At 39.3% G+C, this 25,593-nt stretch overlaps 1 protein-coding gene and 1 long non-coding RNA gene across 4 annotated transcripts in view; one reads left to right on the top strand and one right to left on the bottom strand.

The window, feature by feature from the left end:
• The window catches only part of LOC124873625, a 49,119-nt gene extending 33,552 nt beyond the window's left edge, over positions 1 to 15,567 (bottom strand). The window contains exon 1 of the long non-coding RNA XR_007039590.1: positions 15,444 to 15,567. This is a non-coding gene — a long non-coding RNA (uncharacterized LOC124873625). The remainder of the gene's footprint in view (positions 1 to 15,443) is intronic.
• LOC124873598 (thymocyte selection-associated high mobility group box protein TOX-like) overlaps positions 13,732 to 25,593 on the top strand; it is a 123,408-nt gene continuing 111,546 nt past the window's right edge. Inside the window, exons 1-2 of one of the 3 annotated variants that reach the window (XM_047374357.1) lie at positions 13,732 to 14,061; positions 14,190 to 14,347. In XM_047374357.1, coding sequence (XP_047230313.1) covers positions 14,243 to 14,347 — 105 coding nt within the window. In that variant the 5' untranslated portion in view covers positions 13,732 to 14,061; positions 14,190 to 14,242. Of the gene's footprint in view, positions 14,348 to 25,593 lie in introns of all 3 variants that reach the window. The other 2 variants (XM_047374349.1, XM_047374366.1) reach the window with 2 other exon arrangements.

Genomic DNA, 25,593 nt, shown 5'->3' with positions numbered 1-25,593 from the left:
CTCAGGTGAAGATAGGGGCTGAGCTGTCCACTGATCACCACCTGGTGGTGAGTTGGATCCGCTGGAGGAGGAGAAAGCCTGACAGACTTGGCAGGCCCAAGCACATAGTGAGGGTCTGCTGGGAACGTCTGGCGGAGCCCTTGGCCAGGGATGTATTCAACTCCCACCTCTGGGAGAGGTTTGACCAGATTCTGTGGGATGTTTGAGACACAGAGTCCGAGTGGACCATGTTCTCCACATCTATTGTCGATGCTGCTGCCCGTAGCTGCGGCCGTAAGCTCTGCGGTGCCTGTAGTGGACACCGGCAGTAAGGGGCGCTGTCAAGCTGAAGAAGGAGTCCTATTGGCTGTGGTTGGCTTGTAGGACTCCTGAGGCGGCTGACGGGTACCGTGAGGCCAAGCGTGCTGCGGCCCGGGTGGTGGCAGAGGCAAAAGCTGGGGCCTGGGAGGAGTTCGGTGAGGCCACGGAGAAGGACTACCGGTTGGCCTCGAAGCGATTCTGGCAAACCGTCTGCCGCCTCAGGAGGGGGAAGCAGTGCTTCGCCAACACTGTTTACAGTGGGGGTGGGAGGCTGCCTCAACTGGGGACATTATCGGGAGGTGGAAGGAGTACTTCGAGGATCTCCTCAATCCTGCCATCACACATTCTTTGGTGGAAACAGAGGCTGGGGACTCGGGGTTGGACTCTTTCATCACCCAGGCTGAAGTCACAGAGGTGATTAAAAAGCTCCGCGGTGGCAGGGCTTCAGGGGTGGATGAGATCCACCCTGAGTACCTCAAGTCTCTGGATGTTGTGGGGCTGTCATGGTCGACAAGCCTCTTCAACATTGCGTGGCGGTCGGGGACAGTGCCTCTGGACTGGCAGACTGGGGTGGTGGTCCCCCTACATAAGAAGGGTGACCGGAGAGTGTGTTCCAACTACAGGGGGATCACACTCCTCAGCCTCCATGGTAAGGCCTACGCCAAGGTATTGGAGAGGAGAGTCCGGCAGATAGTCGAACCTCGGCTTCAGGAGTAGCAGTGTGGTTTTCGTCCCGGTCGTGGAACACTGGACCAGCTCTATACCCTCTACAGGGTACTCGAGGGTTCATTGGAGTTTGCCCAACTGGTCTACATGTGTTTTGTGGACCTGGAGAAAGCATTCGACCATGTCCCTCGTGATGCCCTGTCGGGGTTGCTCCAGGAGTATGGAGTCGGGGGCCCATTATTAGGGGCCATCCGGTCTCTGTACAAGCGGAGCAGGAGTTTGGTTCGCATTGCCGGCATTAAGTCGGACCTGTCCCGGTGCTTGTTGGACTCCAGCAGGGCTGCCCTTTGTCAACCGGTCCTGTTCATAACTTTTATGGACAGGATTTCTAGGCGCAGCCAAGGGCTGGAGGGGGTCTGGTTTGGGGACCAGTGAATTTCGTCTCTTCTTTTAGCAGATGACGTAGTCCTGCTGGCCCCCTCTAGCCAAGACCTACAGCATGCGCTGGGGCGGTTTGCAGCCGAGTGTGAAGCGGCTGGGATGAAGATCAGCTCCTCCAAGTCCGAGGCCATGGTTCTCGACCGGAAAAGGGTAGTTTGTCCTCTTCAGGTTGGAGGGGAGTTCCTGCCTCAAGTGAAGGAGTTTAAGTATTTCGGGGTGTTGTTCACGAGTGAGGGAAGAATGGAGCGGGAGATTGACAGACAGATCAGTGTGGCTGCCGCAGTAATGGGGGCGCTGTGCTGGTCCGTTGTGGTGAAGAGAGAGCTGAGCTGAAAAGCGAAGCTCTCGATTTACCGGTCGGTCTACGTCCTACCCTCACCTATGGCCATGTCTGGGTGTCTCTGCTGAGTCTGCTCCCCTTGTGACCCGATCCCGAATAACCGGAAGGGACTGGTGAACTTCATAAAACACTTAGCATCATGGAAAGAAAATTACGTGGAAATATTTGAGCAACAAGGTGGCTCCGCAAACCTGACTCAGTTACTACTGCACTGTCAGGAGGAATAAGCCATAACTCAAGGAAAACTTTGTCAGAAGCTTGTGGAAGGCTATGCAAAGCCTTTTACCAAAGGCATAGATTTTAAAATGCAATTCTACCAACTACTGAGGAAATGCAAACTATGTATAGTTGATTTATTAGGCAATGGTTCTTGACTTTTAGTTCTAATGCCTTTGTAGGACTTTTTAATATTCTATAAGTAAAAGTTTTTTTACATGCACAGACATGATATTCTTTCCTCTTCTGTTAACATTTCCATTTCAAAACAGTTATATGGGGTCAGTGGTGATGGGAGCCAGAAACATTTTTAGAAATAAAAGAAATTCCTTGAAACTAAATTAGATTTTGTTTCACAAAGAAGTGTCAAAGTGTTTTGTTTCTTGGTCTGTTGGTTGCCATGTACGATTGAAATGCAATTCTTAGCTAGAAGCAGTAAAAAAAGGGGGAAATGAACAGTGAAGTCAAGCTTAAAATCTGACTACATACCATGTGACTCGACATGGAGCAACCAAATGAAATGGAGGGAGGGGGGTTGAAGAAAAAGAGAAAAAGAGAGATGAGGGAGAGAGAGGGAAAGAGAGCAGTACCCCCATAAAACCATCACTGCTTTCAGTTCAAATAGGTCCTATCATCTCCATGACAACAGTTGTAATGGTAACATGGAAATATATTAATGTAAAACCATGGCAACGTTCTCCAATTGAATTAAGCAGCACCTGTGCACATTACAGAAGAAGATAAAAGACAAAAGGCGCCAGCGTCTGCTTGCCAAGCAGCTGTGGCTTTCAGACCTTAAAACCCATCTATGTTTCCTGAGCACATTTGTTTTCCAATGTTTCTCTGTGGCAAATTATCGTAGTATTCAGCTGTTTTTCTGTTCTATTTGTGCAAACAGATGAAAAAAAAAAGATTTTTTTTACTGTAAACCCAGCTCCATCTTGCCAGAATGAGAGCATGTGTGCTTTGCCATTAAATCACATAATGGTGAGGCAATCATTCTGATAGGTAAAGGGGCACAGTGTTTGTGCACAATAGGATGTGTTAGATGCACAAATTCAGCACATTGTGCTCCCTTTCAAAACAGAGAGAGGGAAAGTGGTTGTGTTCTGGCGTCTTTTCTCAGAGCTGAGCTAAAAAAGAGAAAACATTATCTACATCACCATGCCATCAAACCTGATGGACTTTATCCCATCCCCCCCCCCACCCCCTTCGCTCTTTCTTCTCCCTCATCAGCCTCTGTGTTCGTCTTAATGGCATTGTAACATTCTCTCACCCTTGAAAATAAGTCTGTGTTTGTTTGTGTATAGTTATAAAAAGAAGAAGAAAGAAGGGGCGCGGCCACTGAATACCCATGCTGCAAAAGTGTAATCCCTCTTAAAAGGATATTGTTGTTGAACAGCATGTTCCGTGGCCATATTTTATTCATGCAAGCAGCAATGTCCAACATTTAGACTCACACTGCACATGCATATGTGCTTAATCTTCTTCCTGTTGCAAAGTAGCATCAATAAAACTCTAATCTCCAATCTCTCAGGGGATCTACTCACAAACTCTTTTCTCCATCCAGGCAGCCACTTTTCAACAATACCACTCCAGCTGTCAAAATAAAATGTGCTCATCAGACCTCCCTTCTCAACCAGTGGGTCCAGATAGCGTAACAATCTCTTTTAAACTATCCTGATAGTTACTCCCAGGAAAGATGGAAGATGGATGTTACCAAGAGATGCACAACAAGGATAAATATTGTATTCTGCAGATGTTGTGTGGACTGCAACAAACCTTGAAATGTTTTCCTCAAATATCACACAGTCACTCTAATGCTCACTTAGAGCAAAATTCTGAACATTTCTTATATATATTACAGGCATGAGAATGAGCAGTGAGGTTGTTTTGATAGGAATTTGACCATGAACTACAGTTTTCTACATATCTCAGACACAGACACTTCTCAGCACATAAATCAGCTTTTAGAGGGAGATTGTAATATTACTGTCCTTTTATGAAGCCAAGGTTAAAAAAGGCTTCTGGAACACAGCCTTGAATTGTGAGTTATGTATTAAATGCTTTCAGAGTCTTTTTTCACTAGCCATCATTCAAATGCTAAAAAAAGAAGCTACGGATACTTATTTTTACTTTTAAAAAAGAAGGTGTATTTTCAAATATAACTGTAATTTTCAAAAATCTGGAAAATGTGGCATGTAATTCAGCCACTTTTACTCTGACATCCCTAAATCAAAAGCTTCAGTTTCAGCAAACACCCATCACTAAATAGACTGCATCTGTGTGTAATTCAGTCTCAGTATAAATACCCCTGTTCTGTGAAGGCCTCGGATGTTTGTTAAATAAATGGGAAAAAATCATGAAAAACAAGAAGCACAGCAGACAGGTCAGAGATAAAGGTTTGGAGAAGTTTGAAGCAGATTTCAGTTCTAAAACATTGTGCTAATCTTTGAACATCTCACATAGCACTGCTCAATTCAACATATCAAAATGGAAGGAGAATGCCACAACTGCTATCCTAAACTGTCAGCCTAGGCAAGGAGAGCATTATCAGAAAAGCAGCTGTGAGGCCCATGTAAACTCTGGAGGAGCTGCAGAGATCCACAGCTCCATTAGGAGAACCTTTTAACAGGATAACAATTAGTTGGGCACTTCACTAACCATGTAGGGGGCACAGAAAGACATAGAAAACACATAGAAGAAGATGCTCTGGTTTGATTAGACAGAAATTGAACTTTTTGTCCTACATGCAAATGATATGTGTGGAGGAAAATTAACCCTGCACAGCACTGTGAACACACTACCCATGATGGTGGCAGTGTAATGTATGGGATGCTTTACTTTACCAGAACAAAGGAAGACTTAATGGGAAGATGGATAAAACTCAATATAGGTTAGGGAAGCTGTTGGAATTTCACCTAAACTCACATAGTGGTTTTGGAAATGGTTTCGATCTAAATACATACATGTGCTAAGATGGCCTAGTCAAAGTCCAGACCTAAATCAAACTGAGAATCTGTGGTAAGACTTGAAAGCTGATGTTCACAGTTGCCCTTTAACAAATCTGACTAAACCTGAGATATTTTGCAAAGACGAATAGTTGATAATGTCATTAGATCTGAAAACCTGGTGGAGACATACCCCAGAAGACTCACCGTCGTAATTGCAGTGAAAGATAGTTCTACAAATTATGAACTCAGGGAGGCTGATTACAAATCAGTGCCACACTTTTCAGATGTTTTTTTCTGTAATCTTGAGCCTTACAACTATATCCTACTTTATGTTAGTCTACCTCAGAAAATCTCCCGAAATACACCGGAGTTTGAAGAAAAAATGTTCAAAGGTTCAATAGGTTTTAATAATTTTGCGTGGCAGGGTAACAGTGGGTTGCCACTTTACTCCATAAAAGATAAACAATTACTAAGGAAATCTGGTGTTGTGACCCAGATAAATAAAATATTTAACAGACAACCAGAGAAATACAGTAAACAAAAAAAAAAAACAATAATAATGTCCTTTTACCACCCAGTACTATTCAGAACAAGTGTAGTATCGATTTCTTTGTTTTTCTATCTAACTTTAATGTATGATTAGTTTTGCTTAATGATTTGTTTAACCTCCAATTCAATTAAATCAAATTTTTAGATTTCCTCTCCAAATTCAAAGGGCATCCAAATCATTTCGATGTCTGCCAAAATGTTATGGTCTTGTTCTTATTTCATAGCCTACAGGACCTGGACGAAGGCCAGCACACACATCATCCTTCAGCCCACATAAAGATCAAGTATGCTTCATTTAATCGGTGGATGGAACATGAGAAGCCAAAGTATTATTTCACCTCCATGCCAGATAGAGATGATGCACACTCAACATGTATTGACTTGAAGAAAAAGGACAAGATGGCTAATTATATACATCTGGAAATGTTGCTCATTATGAGTCGATGGATTTCTCTAAAAAGTAAAAAAATATTTATAACAACGTCATGAGGTTAAAAAAGTCTCCCAGGAAACCAAATGTTTATTTGTAACCTGACATATTCTACGACATGGATTCACTTGATAATAAACTCACTTATTTTTTCTTTTAATTTTTTTTCTTGCTTTTTATTTTCATTAAAATGCCTCTTGCATTCAAATGAGGTTCATCTTTTTCTTTATCTTTTATATTTCCCCTATTCAATAGAAAATATTAGTAATTGAAGCTACTCATGAAGTATCCTAATTGTTCATCAGAAAGGGACCATGATTGGTTGCTTAATTTCTTTATTTTGTTGTGATTCACAGTCCCCTCTGCTTGAATGAGAAACAATTTTCACTGGCAAATGATGCCTTATGCCTCAATAAATGAAAAAAAAGAATAAACTCTGTTTTGCTGCATGTTCAGAAAACATTTATTTATATAAACGCATAACATAGAACAAGCCTAAACATGAAAAGAAAATCTTGCTCCAAACTTGAGCTTCATTCAACTAAAGTCCACTAACCTCACTTCATATTATAAACATCTACACATATTGTCGCTTTTAATGATGTGAAAAAAGCACTGAATTAATCTCATGCAGACAGCAACACAGTCTTCCCACAAACCAAAGCTAAAATGCTTTGGACAATTAGTGAAGACTCTTGAATTTCCTTGAAGTGCTAAATGAAACGTGGGAAGACTGATAAGTCTGCTCTCCTTCTTACTGCGATTCTCTTTTCCCAGCAGCCCTTCACTGTGTGGGGAAAAGGTATGCGCAAGCCTTTTAACAAATCAAGAGTCAATGCGTGCACCCTGAGGTGGTTTTTTTTCTTAATTATGCTTCAGGATGATCTGAAAGGTGGATGACACAATGAGGACATGTTGTCAGTCAGATAAAACCCTATTTTCAGTGCTAGCTGACAACTACATGTATGCAGATGTACATCTGCATGGTTTAACTAAGTCCACATTTTTTATGCTGGGTGCAAATCAGCAAAAATCATGCAAAGGCAAAATTTTTGAGGTTACTCTATTGAAACAGGTAAAAATATGTAATCTGAAAATGTAATCTTCCCAAGCAAGTTATTTTAGCAGTTTTGTTGTTGTTGTTATTGTTGTTGTTGTCTTGGATAAAGTTCTCGCTTTTGGTTTCAATGCCCTACTAAAATAAACCACCTGGAGAAAGCATGATCTAAGCCAGAATAATGAGAGAAATGTATTTAAGGTTACATACATTTCCTTAGTGCACATTCAGTAGAATTGCCTTTAAAACTGAATCACTAGCATTTAACTTTTTGTGTATGCTTCACAAACTTCTCACAATAGTTTACTGGAATTATGATCCATTTCTCCCCACAGAACAGGTGCTACTAACATATTGCTGCCACCACCCTACTTCACAGTTAGGATGGTCTCTAAGGGTTGCAAGCTTCTCCCTTCAGAGACCAGGACATGTTTTTCAAATTAAGGTCTTTGTTCTTGTGTGGATTGTGTAAATTGTAATCTGGCTTTTTGTGAAAGCCATATCATAATAATAATTACTAAGAGTAATTACTTTTTCTTTGCTGAGTGACGCTCTCTGACCATTTTAAGACAGAAGGTTCTTTCATTTTGGGAGACAAAAGGACCAGAACAGGTTCATCTCAGGGATGCAGAGTCTGTCTGCTTTCTCAACAGTCTTTGGACATTCTCATGCTTTTTAAACTTGAATATAATTGTTTCAAACAGATAAATGTTGCTCCTTCTGGCATCTGGAAAGGGTGGATCCAGACTTCAGGGACTCCACAATTCTCCCACCAACATGTTACACAGGGAGGCAGTGTTTAACTCAGTCCGTCATTTTCTATACCGCTCCTTCCACAGTGAGCTGGTGCCTATCTCCAGCAGTCTATGGGCAGGAGGCTGGGTACAACCTAGACAGGTCGCCAGTCCATTGCAGGGCAACACACAAACAACCAAGCACACGCTCATTCACACACCTAAGGGCAATTTAGAGAGACCAATTAACCTAAGAGGCATGTCTTTGGACTGTTGGAGGAAGCTGGAGTACCCAGGAATGCATGTGGAGAACATGCATGCGTTGGTAGTGGGAGTTGAACCCAGGACCTTCTTGCTGCAAGGCAACAGTGCTACCAACTACGCAGCCCCCGTTGTTATTTAACTTATCAGAAGCATAGGAAAGTGATGACATTATCATTTAGGCTTTCACAAATTGTTTAAAGGCATAACAATCTTGTCTGTAAATCTCAAATTTTCAAGGATATCCTGTATGTAAAGTTCTTTAATTTCAGTCCACTAAAATATAAAATTGTTGAGCATTTTTAGACACTACTACATTTTACACTAGGTCGATTCTTAGGTTATTGTATCAGGTTATTGTGAAGCACTTTGTCATTTTGCCTATGTCTTGCAAGGTGCTGTATAAACAAAATTTTAATTTCACTTACTTACTAAGACCATAGTAAAATTTACTGAGTAGATTTACTTTTGTAATTTAAAAAGACTAATACTTTCAGTGCATTTTTCCTCAGTAACAAAATAGTCAGTTTTGGTAACTTGCTGTTTTGCATGTGTCTTTAGTAGTTTTTGCCTACTTTACACTCAGAAGAAACAATAAAAAACAAAAACAAAACAAAAAACAATAAAATATATTCATGCTCCATTTATTGTACAAAGCTATTCCCATTTTGTCCCCATTTACATTCTTTTTGTATTATTTTTGAACCTCTGTTTGATATCAGTTATGAAAGATGCACACTTAAAAATGATAGATTTGTAGAAAAATAATCATACAACTTTTTTAATCCAATCTATAATTGAATTTAATTATAAATTTATAGTCTGAAGATTTTGCATAACATTAGATTTCCACTTGTCATGGATCTGATCCCTATTAGGAGACTATGAGTAGACAATGGAAAATTAATTAGTCATCCATTTTCAAAGTGGGCTGCAGTTGACATATGGTCCTGAAAAAGTCAGGTATTAATAACACAAAATACTGCAAAAGTACAGAATGGCATAGGAGTAGAACACCTAGCACCCCATTTTATGAGAGGTTTTCTGATGAAGAAATATGCTGTTGATTCAGTTAACAAAGAAACTTTAATGTCTGTCTTTTCAGCCTGAGTCAATTCTAAATGGATGTTATCTGCAGGCAGTCTTGTAGTTATTAAATCTAGAAGTAAAACTTTGTAAAAGAAAAGTGGTTTGCTGTTTAAAGGATAACTATGTTTGTAGATGATGAAACAAATCAACCATTTAATGATGATAATGTTAAAATAATGTTGACTTTGGGTCCATGTGGCCTTTCCAGCTTTTTGTCTATATGTATTTAATATTTTCTGATTAAATACAGCATTTACTGTATATTTAACATAAACGAATGAATGATCAGTTGTTTTACTAAAAATTATGGTTCTACATTTTTTTTCTATTGAAGGTGTCATTTTCATGCAGTGCTTCATAGCTGCAATCAAGCATTCGATTTGAATGTACATAACAAACTGATGAACTGTAAAAAGTAAAGGTGCGACATGCATTATATTTCTATATCTGAGTCACCTGAGATGGAGAAAAAGCACGTGATTTGTCTCAGTATTATATAGTTCACAACAATACATTTGTCAATATGATTCAGAGTTTAGTTTTTCACTTTTAATAATCCTCCAAACTGTGAACAAATACTGAGAAGTGTGTTTATGGGTAAAAATGAAATAACCATCCTGCTGTATCCAGTTGAAGGAAATAATTTGCATTATAATGTGAAGTAAGAGCTCCAATAACAACTAGGACCTACATGTTTACAACTAAAATGAGTTTTATTAAACACCATTTTCACTACAAAAGGCTTTGTTTGCTGATTGAAATTATGCTTCAACACCTGAGAGCCCAAAGTAAAAATCTGAAAGCTGTTTAACTCAATTTCATAAAGGATATGTTACTCTAACGCTTGTAAATCTTAACTGAAATGAAAATTAAAAGCATTTTTGTCAGTCATTTTCACTCACAAGCGTTTTGTTATGCACGTTATTCCGTCTTCTCTTTTTTTTAAAGATACAGGATGATCAGTTTTGTAAGAACAATCTAATATGTACACATTTAGACCATCGTTGTGATGCAAAAACAAAAGATAGAGAAAAAAAAAAAAAAACATATGATCACAGAATCGTGATAAAACACCTAAAGACCAACTCCATAATGTTAATCCTTGTGTGGCTTTTAAGAATCTGTACCCACCATTTACTGACTCAACCTGTATTATTTCACTCTAACTAATAGTAACTGATTGCTCAATAATCAGCCTATGAATAACCAGTTCTGGGGTCTTCCAAGAGAAGAAGCTTGGTTGAAACCTTCTCTTTTGTAACTCGTTGTTCTGTGTTCTTTTTTAGCCCTCCAAGGTCACAGAAATGTCATGTGCTGATTCTGTTTGGAGATGAGTTTTCCGTTTAAATTAGCCCAGCAGCTCTCAGCAGTTTCCTTTGTCTGCTGCATGCCTTACTCAAATCAAGCATCATTTCTGCAGAACACATCAGAGGCAAATTATCTTATCCACCTTTCATCTTTCAAACTGTTTCTTTTTTTTCATCTGCATCACATTTTACTTGATATTAAAGTAGGGTTGCATCTTTATGCAGCACTAATTGCAATAGAGCTTCAGTAATTAAAGGACAATAAAGCCTTAGTAGTAATTAGTTTCTCTTGTTTGGTTGCTAGCCCATCAATTGTGCTTCAATAATACTGATCATTAGCATGCGCCTGGGCAGTGAGGGATGCTGGGAAAGAAGCCTTGCACACACAGCACTCCACATTCCATTCCCATGAAGCCATGGCACCGAGCCATGAGGTTAACCCTCTGTTTGCTAGAAGCCAGGAAGAGTGGCAGGATGTGCTTACCCTGTGGTATAATCTTACTCCAATCTAACAGATTTTCAGCCTCAAATATTGGGAATATAACAGCTTCCGTCAGATACTCCTATCATGTTTTGTGTGAAAACCTTTACAACCTTCTCAGAATGACAGCCTCTTTTTATCAAGTCCATTCTTACCTACTGGACTTGATTTAAAAGAGGCTGTAACAGCCTATTAGACTTTTAAAAGAATGGTAAGGGCCTAAAATCTGAGTATCTTACTGGAATTCATTGTAGAAATGAATACAATCAGGAATCTTTAAACAAAACTGCATCGGCAGACAGTTGAGGATTATTTTGAGCGCTGGCTGTACGGATGGGCTGTAAACTGTGGCACAGTAATAACGCCATGCAGCAGAAAATGCGCTCTGTTCTGTACTTTGCCTTGACATGATTGAAAGACAATGGTCCCTTGGATAGGCCATTTCGACATCAAATGTGCATGCACATCACAGGGCAAGGGTGTGCTATCCATCACATTCAGAGAACTGTCAGAGGTATAGCTCGCACAAACGCAGCTTCTCCCTGCAAGCCTTTGCAGCTGCATGGCAATACAAGATTAAACCCCCTTATTCCACCCCGAGCATGTCGTCAGTTATGCACTTTCCAAAATGCTTTGCACTGTTGTGTATTATTCAGGGGTTTTCATGTAGTTTTCAGTGGTGCCACCACACGGGAGGGGTAGGGGAGAGGAGGGCAACAGCTAAACCTATAAATTTGCCTTATCACTCTCATATACTTTTTTTAAATAATATGAATCCCAGAAAGTAAAAAAAACCTCCTGAGTTGCAACATCTATTCAATATTTAATGGCACAAGAATTGAATGTGATTTTCGCTTTTTTTTAAGTAATAAATGTGTATAATACTTATGATAATTCATATTAATTAACAATAACAGTACCAATCATTTTTAATAACAACATTACTAACATTTATACAATGGAAATCATTACAAAGAAAATAATTCAAGAGAAAAAAGTGGTATTCATAGACAAAAAGATTTTAAAAAATCTTATAGTAAATAAGCAAAGTTTTAGCACTTATACTAAACTTAAAAGTAACACAAGGATCATGTATCTGGATCTAAAATTAAGTCAGGGACAGAATTCCAAAATTAAGGACAATAATTTCTGTGGGGCTAAAGGAAGTGTGCTCTAACATACCAAGTTATCTGATTTTTGCTTTATAAGTTGTAGACAACATAAACTAACAGATTAGGTTCAGTACAAAGCTCTAAAGAGCTGCCTAGTCTTGGCCCATATTCGGCCTGTGGTCCGTTATGTATATCGGGCTGATGTTTACCCCACACTGATGTGGTTTTTGTTTTGCGACTTCGGTGGACTGCTCATGGGCTTGGTGAAGGTGGCTTCTCCTTACTGTGTTTCATTTCACAGTTTAAGACATCTTTGGTCTCCAAATCTATGCACACTTATAGAATAACACATAGACATATTCACACGTATGTAAACATAAATATAGTCATATTCGGTAAATAAGAATATACTTCCCAATGAGGCTTGTTGTCAGATTAAAATTGCCTTTTTTTAACTAATAGCCTTTAAGCAGGTATTAAACATGCTTTTCATTAAGCCCACATATTTGCATTAAAATGCTTTTTTTATTTGTTTTGTTTATGTAATATTCTAATCTTAAGTGTCTTGTTTTCATTAGCTTTAAGTGGAAAATCATCGGAAATACAGGCTTTAAAACATCAGTCTGTGTGTAAATAGTTTATATGTGTTTTACTCAGTGAATTGAGTTACTGAAATAGATGAACTTTTCAGTAATATTCTAATTTATTAAATATGACTGTACAAGGGGGAAGCGTAATCATGTGAGAGCATGCACACACAGGCAGTATGCAGCAGCTAAGAAACTGGATATTGCATTTTCTAATGTTATAGCTGTAGCTGCAGCACAGACATTTTGTTTTTTTCTGTGTTTCGATTGTTATTATTGTAACTTTTTATTAATACGGCTTTTATTCTTTTGTTCTGTTTTTTGTTGCGCAATTTTCAGCTTTTTTACCTCTCTGTCCTTGTCATCTTTATCTCCATACAGCCTGTTGTGCCATTAGTTTACTAAGTATATTGTGCAAGCAGAAGAACATCCTGATATTAGATTGTTTCTGCACCTCTTCAAGCAAGAGGCCATCAAACTTAGGCCAATAGTTCACTGATCAATTTTTTACTTTTACTGTTTCAACATTATTTGTTTGTAATAGTTGAAAATTGATTAATGAACTCCAGCTCCAGGTATATTCCAAGGAGGAATGTCCTAATATTGTCCTTTATTAAAGTAAATCTGTTACTCACACTTTAAGGCAACCAGTCCCACCATCATGTTCAACTCTTACGGAGCACCTTTAAAAAACTTTATGGGTGCACTCCTGGTATTGTATCTATTTCAGGTAGATAACATTTTTTTATTGCAAATCCAAATCATTACATGAAACAACGCTACGTAAAACATTTGTAATAAGATCAGTGGTGTAGACGTTACTATAGTTGTGTCATTTTGTATGAACATTAAAGTAGTAAAGGACTTACTGAGTGATTTATTGATTAAAAGTTGTCTGTCAGCAAGGCAAAGCCAAAAAGGGAAAAAGAAAAACACATAAAAACATGGTCGGACTAAAAAGAGAGACTTGTGCAACCTCCTCTCATCCACCTTAGCACAATAACCCAAATGGAAGCCTTTATGAAGCCCTGATGGAAGCAGAGTGCGCTTTATAATGCACAGCCGTGCACACTACTACATTTCCAGCTAATCAGAGGAGCGCAGTTGCAGAAAGGAGAGCGGTTGCCAAGGCAGCCACCAATCTCCCCCCCCCAACCCCCACCCCTCTTTGCTCCCTCTGTTCCTCTTTCCCGTTTATTATCGGTAGAGGTCGTATGGCAGAGGGAAGTCCAACCACTTCTGTACTGGAACCAATGCAAGAATATGCAGCTCCATAACAAAGCCCGTAAGGAGTCCTGAGGAGCAGTGGAGGAAGCACAAGAGGCTTACACGTCTGTGGGGCTCTTTTAATTGTTTTTAGCCGTGATAAAAAGAGCTCACAAAACAGGATCTAAGTTGGAGGTTTGCATTGTTTGGCCAACACGTGCGTACCGCCGATGCGTTTGCACTCTCTGTTTAAAGTGAGTGAGTGAGTCTGTTTCGCATCCTGGTGCCGGGCTCTGAAGGAGGACTGCGCATCAGCAGAGTTGGTTCCGAAGTACGAATGCAAAGAGAAGAGTGCATCGAGTAAAACTCCTGCACTTGTTTTTGATTTTATTTATTATTTTTTGGTAAATATAATCACTCACACTTTCTTCTGCTTTGGCGCTGTGTTTGACAAGACAGTGAGTGAAACACGCCGATAGTGATTTCATGCCTTCAGTCTCGCTCAGCCTGAGATGGACGTGAGATTTTATCCTGCGCCCCCGGCAAATGTGGGTTCATGCTCCCTGCCGACTGATCCAAGTTGTCTGAGCTCGTTGGACTATTACCACTCGAACAAGGTAAATAAACATCCGTGCTCTGTAATCCTGTATTTAGGAGAAATAACACATCCTGTGGCAGTCGCACACTGCAAACGGATGCTTTTATTCGCGCGTTTGCAATAAAAAAAGGTGTCAGGTGTCTGCAAGTAAAAGTGTTCTGGAGACTTGAAGAATAAGTATTTAAGGCGAAATTATACTTTATCGTGTTATTTATTTGGAAGGATGTGTACTGTCCAACTTTTCTTTTCCTCTCCGTACATTTTATGATAATTGTTAACGTTGCGCAGTTGTGTTTTGCGTAAAGCTGGCATGACATATCCCAAACCATAAGGGGAAATGCAAAAGATGTATACATCTTACCATACAGCCCGACTGGTCGGTGCTGTCCGGTCCAGCATTATGCTCGTTCTCTCTGTAATTTCTTGGACGCTTTTCCACATGGGGTTACGCGGTTAAATGGATGTGTGCCTTTAACACTCGCTTAATTTCTTCGCAACGAGACAAACACAATCTGGCAATTTCCTTAACTCACTTTTGACAACACTTGTATTTGGCCCTTAGAAAAGTGGAGGGTACCATCATTTATTAAATTAACATCAGGAATTTGGTAATTAATAATTAAGCCCTTTCTAAAAAAACAGTCGTCTCAAACTACAAAGGTAGCCTTCATAGAACAGCTGAATTTTAGCTGGGAAAAGCATCCCAACAGCATGATGCTGCCACCTCCATGTTTCGAGCTTGGGTTGGTGTACTTAGAGTGATTTTTATTTGTAAAACGTTTGAAAACCATGTATTATCTTCCTTCCAATTCACAATAATGAACATTTCTGCATTGGTCGGTTATAGAAACCACAATAATATAGATTTTAGTTAGTGCTGATGTAACAAATTGTGAACACAGCTTGGAGACACCAGAAATCTGAATTTGAATTTGAATCCGAAATTGACTCATATAAGAATATTACCACAAGATCAGATGTAAAGCAACATACAGGAGCACAAAACCCCTAAATATTTCATTTGTAAATAATGTGGCAACAATGTTTAGCTTTTAATTAGCTTCCCCTATAGTCAGCAATAAATGCAGCTGGAATTTGAAATTGTCGTAACTTACCATAGCTGGAGGGATAAATCCTTGTGGCCCTACAGATGCTGACCTGCTGTCTGAAGTTGGTACGAGATTAAAAATGATTCAGAGTTCTCTATTCTACAGATTAAAGATAGCTTTTGTGTGTTTGAGAGGAGGGAATGATGCAGAAGTCAGTTGGGGATGTTTGCTTTTCACTGTGTGGGCACTGGAAAATCTCTATAACTGAATGGAACAATCCTGTAGTCTAAGTCTCCAGGTTTCAGGTCATGAAAAGTTGTGTTACAGTAAACTGCTGTCAAGTCACAGCTTTGAATGCATGTGGAAATGAGTATCACGCAAAACGTTTATCGATAACGCAACTTTTGACCTACAACACAGTGGGGCTTTTTTAACTATCTCCCCCAAGCTCAGGCTATCTTTTTGTAGGTCAAACAATTTAGGATCATCCTCCATGTGGATAATCCCAAGAATACGCTGCTATCTATGCAGAGTGCATGAATCCTGGAAACAAAGCCACTAGATATTAGATGATATAAAGAGCTTCTGTGAGAGAGAAAGTGACTATAACCACTGGTGCTGGCACTGAAGTGTGGCTTCCCTTAGAAATTACAAGTGTTCGTTTAAATAATTAAAACCCATTCATCTCGCTTTACTCTGGGTTCTTTCTACTAAAGGAGCAAACATTTTCTATCATCACACATGTAACACTTACTACCCTCACTTGCGATGCAAATGAGACCAGCAGGGAATCGTTTGGTGTCCTGTTAATGCGGTGCACAGGGTCAAGTTCTTGTCTGAGAACCCTAGTCAAACTGACTGTGGCATAAAACAGACTGATTCGTTCTGTACTCTACGTGTGGATCAGATGTGCCTGCTACAAATTATCTCTGACAGTCTTGGTTTTAGCAAGTTAATAAATTCTGCCCAGATCCCCTTTTGAAGCGCCTAATCACTACACTGTGCCTGGCTTTTCGTTTTTATGTGGATATTTTGGCTTGTATCTAAATTTGTTGGTAAAACTGTTAGTTTGTGGTGCGGCAAGTACAACTTTATTAGAAAGAAAACAAAATGGTTTCAATTGGGGTGTATCTCAGACTTTTTAAAACAAGAACCACTTGAGGCACCCAAGTGCAGCTATACTGGCAGACAGTAATAGTAATAGAGTTTTCATTTTTGGGTGTCTTTTTAATAAAGACCAAAAAAAAGAAAATAGAATAAAAATGAACTTTTACCACATTTTTTGCATTACATCTACAGACTGTGTTGGGACTTTATATGAAACACCATTAGCAAGCAGACCATACATGTCAGTTGAAAGGACATTAATGCATGGTTTAATTTGAAAAATAAATAAAAATTTTAATTGTGTGGATTAGGCTCGCTTATAATATGATATGATATCTACTAGGATACCTCTAAATAAAATCTGGTACAACCAACCACCTTTAGAGTCCACCTGTAATGTCACACATGTGTCCACATGTCATGTAATCTCAGCATAATGGGCAGAAAAAAATAACTATTATGTGTGTTTAGTTTTAATATGTTTATTACTTTAAATGTATTGTATTGACAATGTAAGTGTATTTCATTGTATAGTGTAAAGGGCTTTAGCTAGTTGATCATTTTAATATTACTGTGTTAGTTATGTAAAAGCGCAACTAGGGACAACAGTTGAAAATTTGCAATAGCTACAATATTTCACATCAGTTGAAATCTGTGTATTGAAGCTATGTCTGTATAACTGCGTTGTCCCTATTAAAATTCCATTCTATCCTATTTTATTCTATTCAGGGATGCACAGATATGAAAATTTGGGCTGATATCAATCTCGATTTTAATATTGCTGTTATGGCCGATAACCAATATTTTTGGAGAATACATATAATATCTAAGGGTGGCCGGGCACTCCCTTAGAGATAGGGTGAGGAGCTCGGCCATCCGGGAGGGGCTCGGAGTAGAGCCGCTGCTCCTCCACATCGAGAGGAGCCAGTTGAGGTGGCTCGGGCATCTATACCGGATGCCTCCTGGACGCCTTCCTCGGGAGGTGTTCCAGGCACGTCCCACCAGGAGGAGGCCCAGGGGACGGCCCAGGACACGCTGGAGGGACTATGTCTCTCGGCTGGCCTGGGAACGCCTTGGGCTCCCCCTGGAGGAACTGGAGGAGGTGTCTGGAGAGAGGGACGTCTGGGCGTCTCTGCTGAGTCTGCTGCCCCCGCGACCCGGTCCTGGATAAGCGGAAGACGACGAACGAACGAACATATAATATCACACCACTGACATTGCTTCTGTGCTTCAGTTTAACACCCCACAAACCTTCCCTGCATCACCATCACTGCCACCTCAACCTTCCCTCCCCACCGAAGCACAGACACAAACGGCAACAAGATGGAAAAAGACATCGGTTATTAATATCGGCCCAGTTTTACTTATGGGATCGAAACTGATGTGTTGAAAATTGACAAAATCGGCTGATACCAATGATAATGCCGATATATCATGCGTCCCATATTCTATTCTATTCTATTCTATTCTACTGTTTACCACTAAAGGTGACCTAGGTACCAACAGTGGTACCATTTCTCTTTTCGTTGATGTGATGTTACTAAAGTGTTAATTTGAGTCATTTATATGAAAAAAGAAATCTTTATGTCCTGTCTGGTTGCAGATGCTTACTACTGACTCATTTTGAATACTGTGGGCTTTAGTTTGTGAAAATTAGCAAGTAATGTGACTTCCAGCCAGCATATTCCGTTGTTGTGCTTTCAGTCTTAGTCACGCGGCTTCTTTAAACCTTTTGATTCTAACTGTTCTGTCTATTGTAAATTAACTATTACAGTGTGCTAATATTTGCTCTGATTACCTGCAGCTGCATGCAATCATTTCCTTTAGCTTCTCTGCCTTGTCCATGATCAACAAAAAACACCTCACAGGAAGGAAACATGAACTTTGTCCTGTTTCTGATGTCAGATGTTTATAGAGATAAATTATTTTACTTGTTCAGTCTTTTTTAAGAAATTCTTCTCTGCCAAGCATTTAGAAAAGGTAAGGATACAAAAAAAAGGATGCTTCAAACGATCAGTGATAGTACATCAAGTAAGAATTGAAATGATGTACGGAGATCTATAAATAACCCTAAAGATGTCTGCTTCAGTAGTTTCAAAACTCTCTTTATTTCAATGAGTGTGAATGTCTGTATTACTGTTGTGCTTTTCCACATATTAGTGGAAATTACACAAAATGATACCATTATGGGAGCGTTTTGCTCTGACAGTGAAGCAAAACTTACAGTACCATGTTTTAATGCATTCAGCATGAGCTACATATACATTTCACTTAGGGATGTGGTGAAACATTCAGGTCACGAGATGAGATGCTACTCAACACTGGGTTCACCGGAACAAGGTTAGATTTTATCTCTATTATTGTGAAAACTAAGAATCCCCATTTTCTTGTTTTCACAGATTATAACCTGTGTTTTCAGAACATTTTAATCCATTTTGATTACTTCAGGTTAGGTTGCACTTAGAGCAGGAGTGTTCAAAGTGCGGCCCAGGAGCCATTTGCGGCCCCCTTCAATTATTTTATGTGGCCCCTGACTGCAGTTCAAAAATGGTCCCAACGTGGCCCACCAGCACAGCTTATTCGTGCAGATTTTCATTGATAAATTCCAATCTTTTAAAGAATGGAAAATGTTTGGTATAACAGGAAATATTAGTCTTTTATTTACCACATTTTCTGCTTTGATTTTATTGGTCAACATAGGACCGCAAACATCCAGTGACTTTTACACAAAAGCAGCCTTGGGTATGCCAATTTATTAAAATTGACTAAATAGAGTCAGTGTTTAGTATGAAATCAGGATCATATCCTATCCTTGTGGAGTATAGAGAAAAATGCTTTTCAAGACAAACAGTATAGAAAACAATCAGACTTCTCAATAATTAGACGCTAGATGCATTTCTTTTAACCAGTGGCTGACCATTTTCATATTGTAATCTACAATGATTGACAGAAATTATTTTCTACAGATATCAGACTGCTTTGTTTGGTTCAATAAAATACCGCATGTGTGGCTTATTAATTCATGATAGATTTGTTTTTGCATTTTACCAAAACATTTCAAGTACTTTCAGCATGGTGATTTTGGCCCAACTGGCTACAAGTTTGGATATTACTGACTTAGACTCTTACATATTCTTGTACTTGACACAGTTTGGAAAAATTGTCCATAGTGAATAGAATCTGCTCATAATTTTTCTTTTGCCTGACTTCTCTATGTGTGGCCTTATAGAAATCGTGATTTGATCATGATTCTACTAAAAAGCAAATAGTGATTTTTTTTTTTTTAAGATTTGTTTCACCCACCCCTAAATAATGATTGCAAACCTTAAAGCCCTCGCCTTTTTATATCTACGGCCAGTAGTAAGCTTGGACTGAAACAGCACCTGGGTAGTGCTTGGCAAGACAAACTTAACTATGAAAAAAATACTGTGGCGTTTTAGTATCGCTAGATCTTTTGCCGCGAGATCTTGTTACACTCCTAGTACATGCAGAGCTTGAGTGTGATTGGAAGCATATACAGTAAGCACATATGTATTGTCTCATAACATGTCAAACTCTAATTGTACTGTGGCTACTTTACAGAGCAGCTCTGGTTTGCTCTGTGAAATAGGAACATGGTGCCTGCTCCTTTATTTGAATACCTTAATCAAACAGTGCTGCAGCTGGGGTGAGGTGCTTTCCTACAGTACAGCGAAAGGATAGAGTGCAGACAGAGTAGGGCCTGTGTTTATACACTTACGCCCAACCCAGCTCATATATCATCCCAACAACCGATATCTCCAAGGAAAAAAACATAACTGAAGGGCTGTCTTTGTTAGTTGGTGGTCTCCTTTGCATTAGATAAGCCGGAGAATGACGTACTCCATTTGCATGCCTTATCACAGTTTTATTTTTTATTACAGCGCAGTCATGCAAAGGTTGAATTACCTTTTGTTATTACGTTCAACCACTTTCCATTAAGTGATCACCCTCAAGTGAAACAATCTCTTGAATAAACACAGACAAAACATTATTTATTGTTTGATTTGGCAACATGCAAGAGTTATTTTTAATACCCTGAGAGCTTGAACGTAGCTGGCAAAAACCATTAATCTCTGTAATGCTGGCTGCGGTGCACATTCACGGTGAGTCGTGTTTTCACTATTAGCAAATGACAAACTCTGTGGTATGTGACAGACGGGCAGAGGGGGAGAATGAAGGGATAAGAGAAAATCAAATGGGTTGAAGTAATCAGTGGCCCCGTATGGGACGCTGTGTAGTGCTTGTGCATCTCTATGTGTGTGTATGTGCATGTGTGACTGGGCACACTAACTCTGGAGCATTCAAGCGTTTTGCTGACTACAGAGTCACAATCACAATTGCTTTCATAGCCCTGTGCAGAGGAAGGCCATGCATACCACTGTAAGGGCCGGTGACACACTGCAAGCAGGGGCAGAGCAAAACCAGCCACTAAATCGTATTCTCTCTGCACCGGCACACAGGGGAGATTTTAATAGGGATTCCAAGCATTTGAAATCATTTCAATAAAACTGCAACAGGCTCTGAGAGTGGCTGACTCAGTAAGCCTGTATGAGGTCCAGACATTTTCTTACTTTTTGTGCTTTATTATTATCATTCTTGCATATGCCAGTCTGTATGAGAAGTCTGTTTTTTTCATCTAATAACAAGGTTTCTACAGCATTTGTTTTCTTTTATGGACCTGCATTGGATATTTTTGGAGACCAGCTGTGATGATATACAGAGGACAGGAAAAACATGAATATAGATAGGACACCTGGTCCACAAGCAGGATTATTAATCACTTTTTCACCATTCAAATGCCTTGCATCTCCTTGTTTGACATTTAAAATGCTGTGTTTGATGTGTGCTATGAGAATTAAATTTTAAATAGGTGTGCAAATGTGTGTGTGTGTGTTAATGATGGGGTGGGTGGGGGGTGGGTTTTGGTCCATGTGATAATTATTGGCCATGGCGGTACCAGGCTACTTTCTCATTGCGGGTACCAGTGCATCCCCCTCAGCGTCTGTTATAATAATTAAGACCCGTTGCACCAATGGAGTGTGCTTCCATTAGTCAGCTCGAGCCTTCCCATGGGGCAGTGCGGTGGTATTCATATTTTTACTGCAGAAGAAGAAAGAGAAAGAAACAGAGCTGGCACCTGCTGCAGAGTAGGACCTAGGATTAGTTCAATGTTGATTACGTTATGTTAAAGGATAAAAACGCTCAAATTTCTTTTTCAGTGTTTAGTTTTTGACTGTTTTAGACTATAGAGAAGCTGACAAATGCAATAGAAGTTTAAGTGACGAGTTTTGACGTTTTTGTTTTAGTTTTTGAAAGACGTCTACTGTTTTGTGCTTTCTAAAGTAGAAACAAAGGATTCATAATTCTCATGAAGTGTTCTTTACTAAAATATGGTTTCTGTGCAGGATTATCTTGTCCTTTGTTGAAGGGTCTACGTATTTTGGATTTCGAACCAGAAATTTCAAATGCCATCCAGAAACCCCTTAAGAGCTGGTTAGTAGTTTTGAAACAGACACTCACTTTAACGTCCTTATCGGCTAACGGTTAACCAGCTGCTGTCTTTTCACCGTACTTACAAATCTTATGCATATCTTTTCAGTTACTAATGATGATATTCAAAAGTGTATGAGGCTTCTTTTGTATCCGAGTCATTATTAGTCGACTCTGTCAGCACAACAGGGCAGCTCAAAAACTATTTTGTTTCTTACTTTAAAAAAAAGATTTTCAGAAATATTCATAGGGTGTTGAGCACAAAGCACACATTGTTATATCAAGACCTCATAATACTAGCTTTTACTTACTTCACTAGACAATGTCCCAAGCTAACAGCGGCTGGGGTTGCTTCATGAGACAGACTTCACTATCAGTCTACTGCTAGCTGAACACCACCCAAACATGATCTGAGTCTTACTTAGTTTACAGTTGGTGCATTTTTTCTCAATTGAATGCAAACTTATTTTACTTGTTTCTAGGAAGCTCATTATTTTTCTTCTCAGACCATTTCATTCTCAAGCTAGATCAGGAATCTCCAACTCCAGTCTTCAATAGCCACTGTCCTGCAACCTTCAGGTGTATTCCTGCTTCAACACACATGAATCTAATGGCTGAATTGCCTCCGCAGTATGTCAAAAGGTTTTCCAGAGGCCTGATAATGAGTCTTTTATTTCAGTCAGGTGTGTCAGAACATTGACATTTGAGGACTGGAGTTGGAGACTCATGACCATCACCCTGGTGCTTTTCAGAATCATGTTTTTTGCACCCAATTCTGCCTTGAAGAATTTTTCAAAACCAGTTGAATCAATTTCCTCTCAAGATTTAAGGTGACGCGTATCACCTGTTAACTTGCTAATAAGATTGAAGGAATATCTTTTAATCTGCTGCTTTTTGGTAATGGCTCAGTTTGACCCTCTAACTTGTATCACATTACATCTTTGAATAACTTTGCAATTCTCTTTCCTAATTCTGAACTGAACTCTTTGAATGCTGCTCAATAAACTCATTTTCTTGATTGGCAGAGAGAAATTACCACCTGTAATGAGCACTAGCAGGAACGTTTGGTATATGGACATTGCTTACTCCTTGAAAATCCCTGAATAAATAAAAACATCCATCCATCCATGTTTCACATCTGGATAACCCAGTTCAAGGTTTATAGTTTGCCTGGGGGGGGGGGGGGGGGGGGGGGGGGTCAGAGGTCAACAAGTGAGACATGGGGTAGAACCCAGACATCTTACCCAAATAAAATTTGCCACATTGTATATTTTTCTTACGATGACCTATAGAAGTTCAGCCCTGAGGAAGGAAGGAACTCAGAGTTAAAACATTAATTGCTAACTTTTATCTTCTAAACAATAATCTCTCCTTAAGCTATTAACTTGTGTTCTTGTGTTTGTATCATAATCTTCAATGGTAAGTTACATTTTACACTGCAAGTATGAATGCATAATTGCACAAATATATTGTGAAAGCAAACTATGCTGTATCCTAATAGCTGTATACATTGTGTAAATGGAATCATGGCGAAGGCAGAAAGCTGGACAAACATTCCCAGTTGTCTCAGCTTCCTGAGGTATGTCCATTGCAAACACCAAAGGCTATGAAGTTCCTTGCCAGGCATTTAAGTCTTGTTCCTTCATTTATTTTTCACGGAAAATTCTTTACAAATATTATTGGCCTGATGTTGGTCTTATGTCCCGGTGTCCATGAGAATGTTAACTCAACAGACTGACACAAAGACTGAAATGATCAAATGTCTTGTATGTAAAAAGATATATGAATCAAGCTACTGTTTTGACAACTGTCTCCACATGTGTTGATTAATTACTCTTATGAGAGGTGAAACCGGAATATAGGTGGCCATGAACTCATTAATTTACCAGCATGCATTTGACTGTAAGAGATTTCCTTTTAAATCCACATGATTTTGAATTTAGTCTTTTTTTTTGTATCTTCTTTGACTACCTCCCCAGTCCCTCTTCTGTCAATAGTGTGTGTTTATTATGTGTGAACATATTTAGCAGGCAGATGTAATTGCTTCTGTAAGGCTATTATCGTCTGCATCCAATTCAGTCAGCCAACTGTGGTAGCCCACAGAGTCACTGAGGTAATCAAACTGTGGGCTCATTCTTCCTCTCAGAGCTAATAATGAGCTCTGTGATCACTCACAATGGGTGGAGAGCAAGACGCGATGCATAGTAGCGACAGTACCATGGTTTTCTTACCATCCATGGTATTGTCTTTGGTTTGCAATTGCCCTAAAGTTACATACTAAGAGAAGATATTCAAAAAACGAAGGCTGCGAGACCCCAGATGACATATAGGTAAAAAAATAAGAGAAAGAGCTGGAGAAAGGGGCGTCCTCTTTGTGTCATCGACCTATTTAGTTTGAAGTTGGCCAAGAGCCATGCCACTGAATAATGTTGCTAAGAAAAACAAATAAACAGAGAGACAGTCAGTTTTTAATTTTTGAAATATGGTCAATTATGTTAGGCTATTAAAGACATTCTGTGTGTTGGCTAAGTTTCAGCAACCTCAGGGTGGTTCAGCACATTTGTTAACACACAGGAAAAGGAAGCTTTCAGAGGGCTTTATATAGAATTGCTAATAACACAGTAGACTGTAGTGAAAAACCAAAGCAGCATTTAACTGGCACAACCCACATGGGCCAAACAAATATATAATGTATGTGTGAGCATATTTGTGCATGCTTTGTTTGAATGTTGCTGTACCTTAGTGGTGAAAGAAATAGTATTATGATTCTCTACTTTTGTGCAGAAAACATGGTTTTTGTAACGCTGAGATTGCAAATACGAAAATGGCAAAGGGGCGAATTGACCTGGCACCCGCTCAGAGTTATTTTTGTTTGATCACTGGTTATAATCTCTCATAACTCATAAGAGTCAACTGACTCTAACAGGAATCAGGAAATGATTATACAATGTAATATATAGAATATTAGGGGCTTGAAGGTTTCCTGAAGATGCAAAACAGTAACAAAAGCATAAAAAACTATCTTTTACTATTTGTGTCAAAGATCTGTTTGGGTTATTTTGAATGTGTTGGATGAAGTGATGATTGAGTTGTTTATCTGCATTTATAAGTGAGAAAATAAGAAATCTTAATTTAATTGTTGCTACTTACAGAGATAAAGTAGGTACCACAGTATCTTCAGTTAAACAGCAAGGGTGCAGTGAGCCCTGCAAGTGAAATGTCACAAGCAGAAACAAGTGTTTGTGGCAGTCAGACAGGGAAAGGGAATGGAATTGAGCGATGGTCATGTTTTATTAAGCTTGATAATGTATTCTAATCTGTGGCTTGGGTTACACATTGCTTTGTGGGTAATTAGAGATCATGTCGTATGGCAGGCCTGCTAAATAATTGCACTCCGCCCTAATCCCCTCCCACCCGCCTTTCACCCGTCTCCCCTAATTCTCTCTCCCTCTGTCTCCTGTGACAAACAGGCATGGTAGCCGTACTTCAGGTAGCTACTCATTAGAAAGTTTCTCCACTGCTCCAAGATACTTGGAAATTTGCTTTTGTACTCATAATTCAATAAGAGGAAGTCAACAGTGGAGCACTTTGGGGTTTG

Source organism: Girardinichthys multiradiatus, chromosome 1, assembly GCF_021462225.1.
Source record: "Girardinichthys multiradiatus isolate DD_20200921_A chromosome 1, DD_fGirMul_XY1, whole genome shotgun sequence".
In the NCBI taxonomy this organism is placed as follows: domain Eukaryota; kingdom Metazoa; phylum Chordata; class Actinopteri; order Cyprinodontiformes; family Goodeidae; genus Girardinichthys; species Girardinichthys multiradiatus.
The sequence above is the reverse complement of the archived record's forward strand: the minus strand, read 5'-3'. Positions and strand labels throughout refer to the sequence as shown.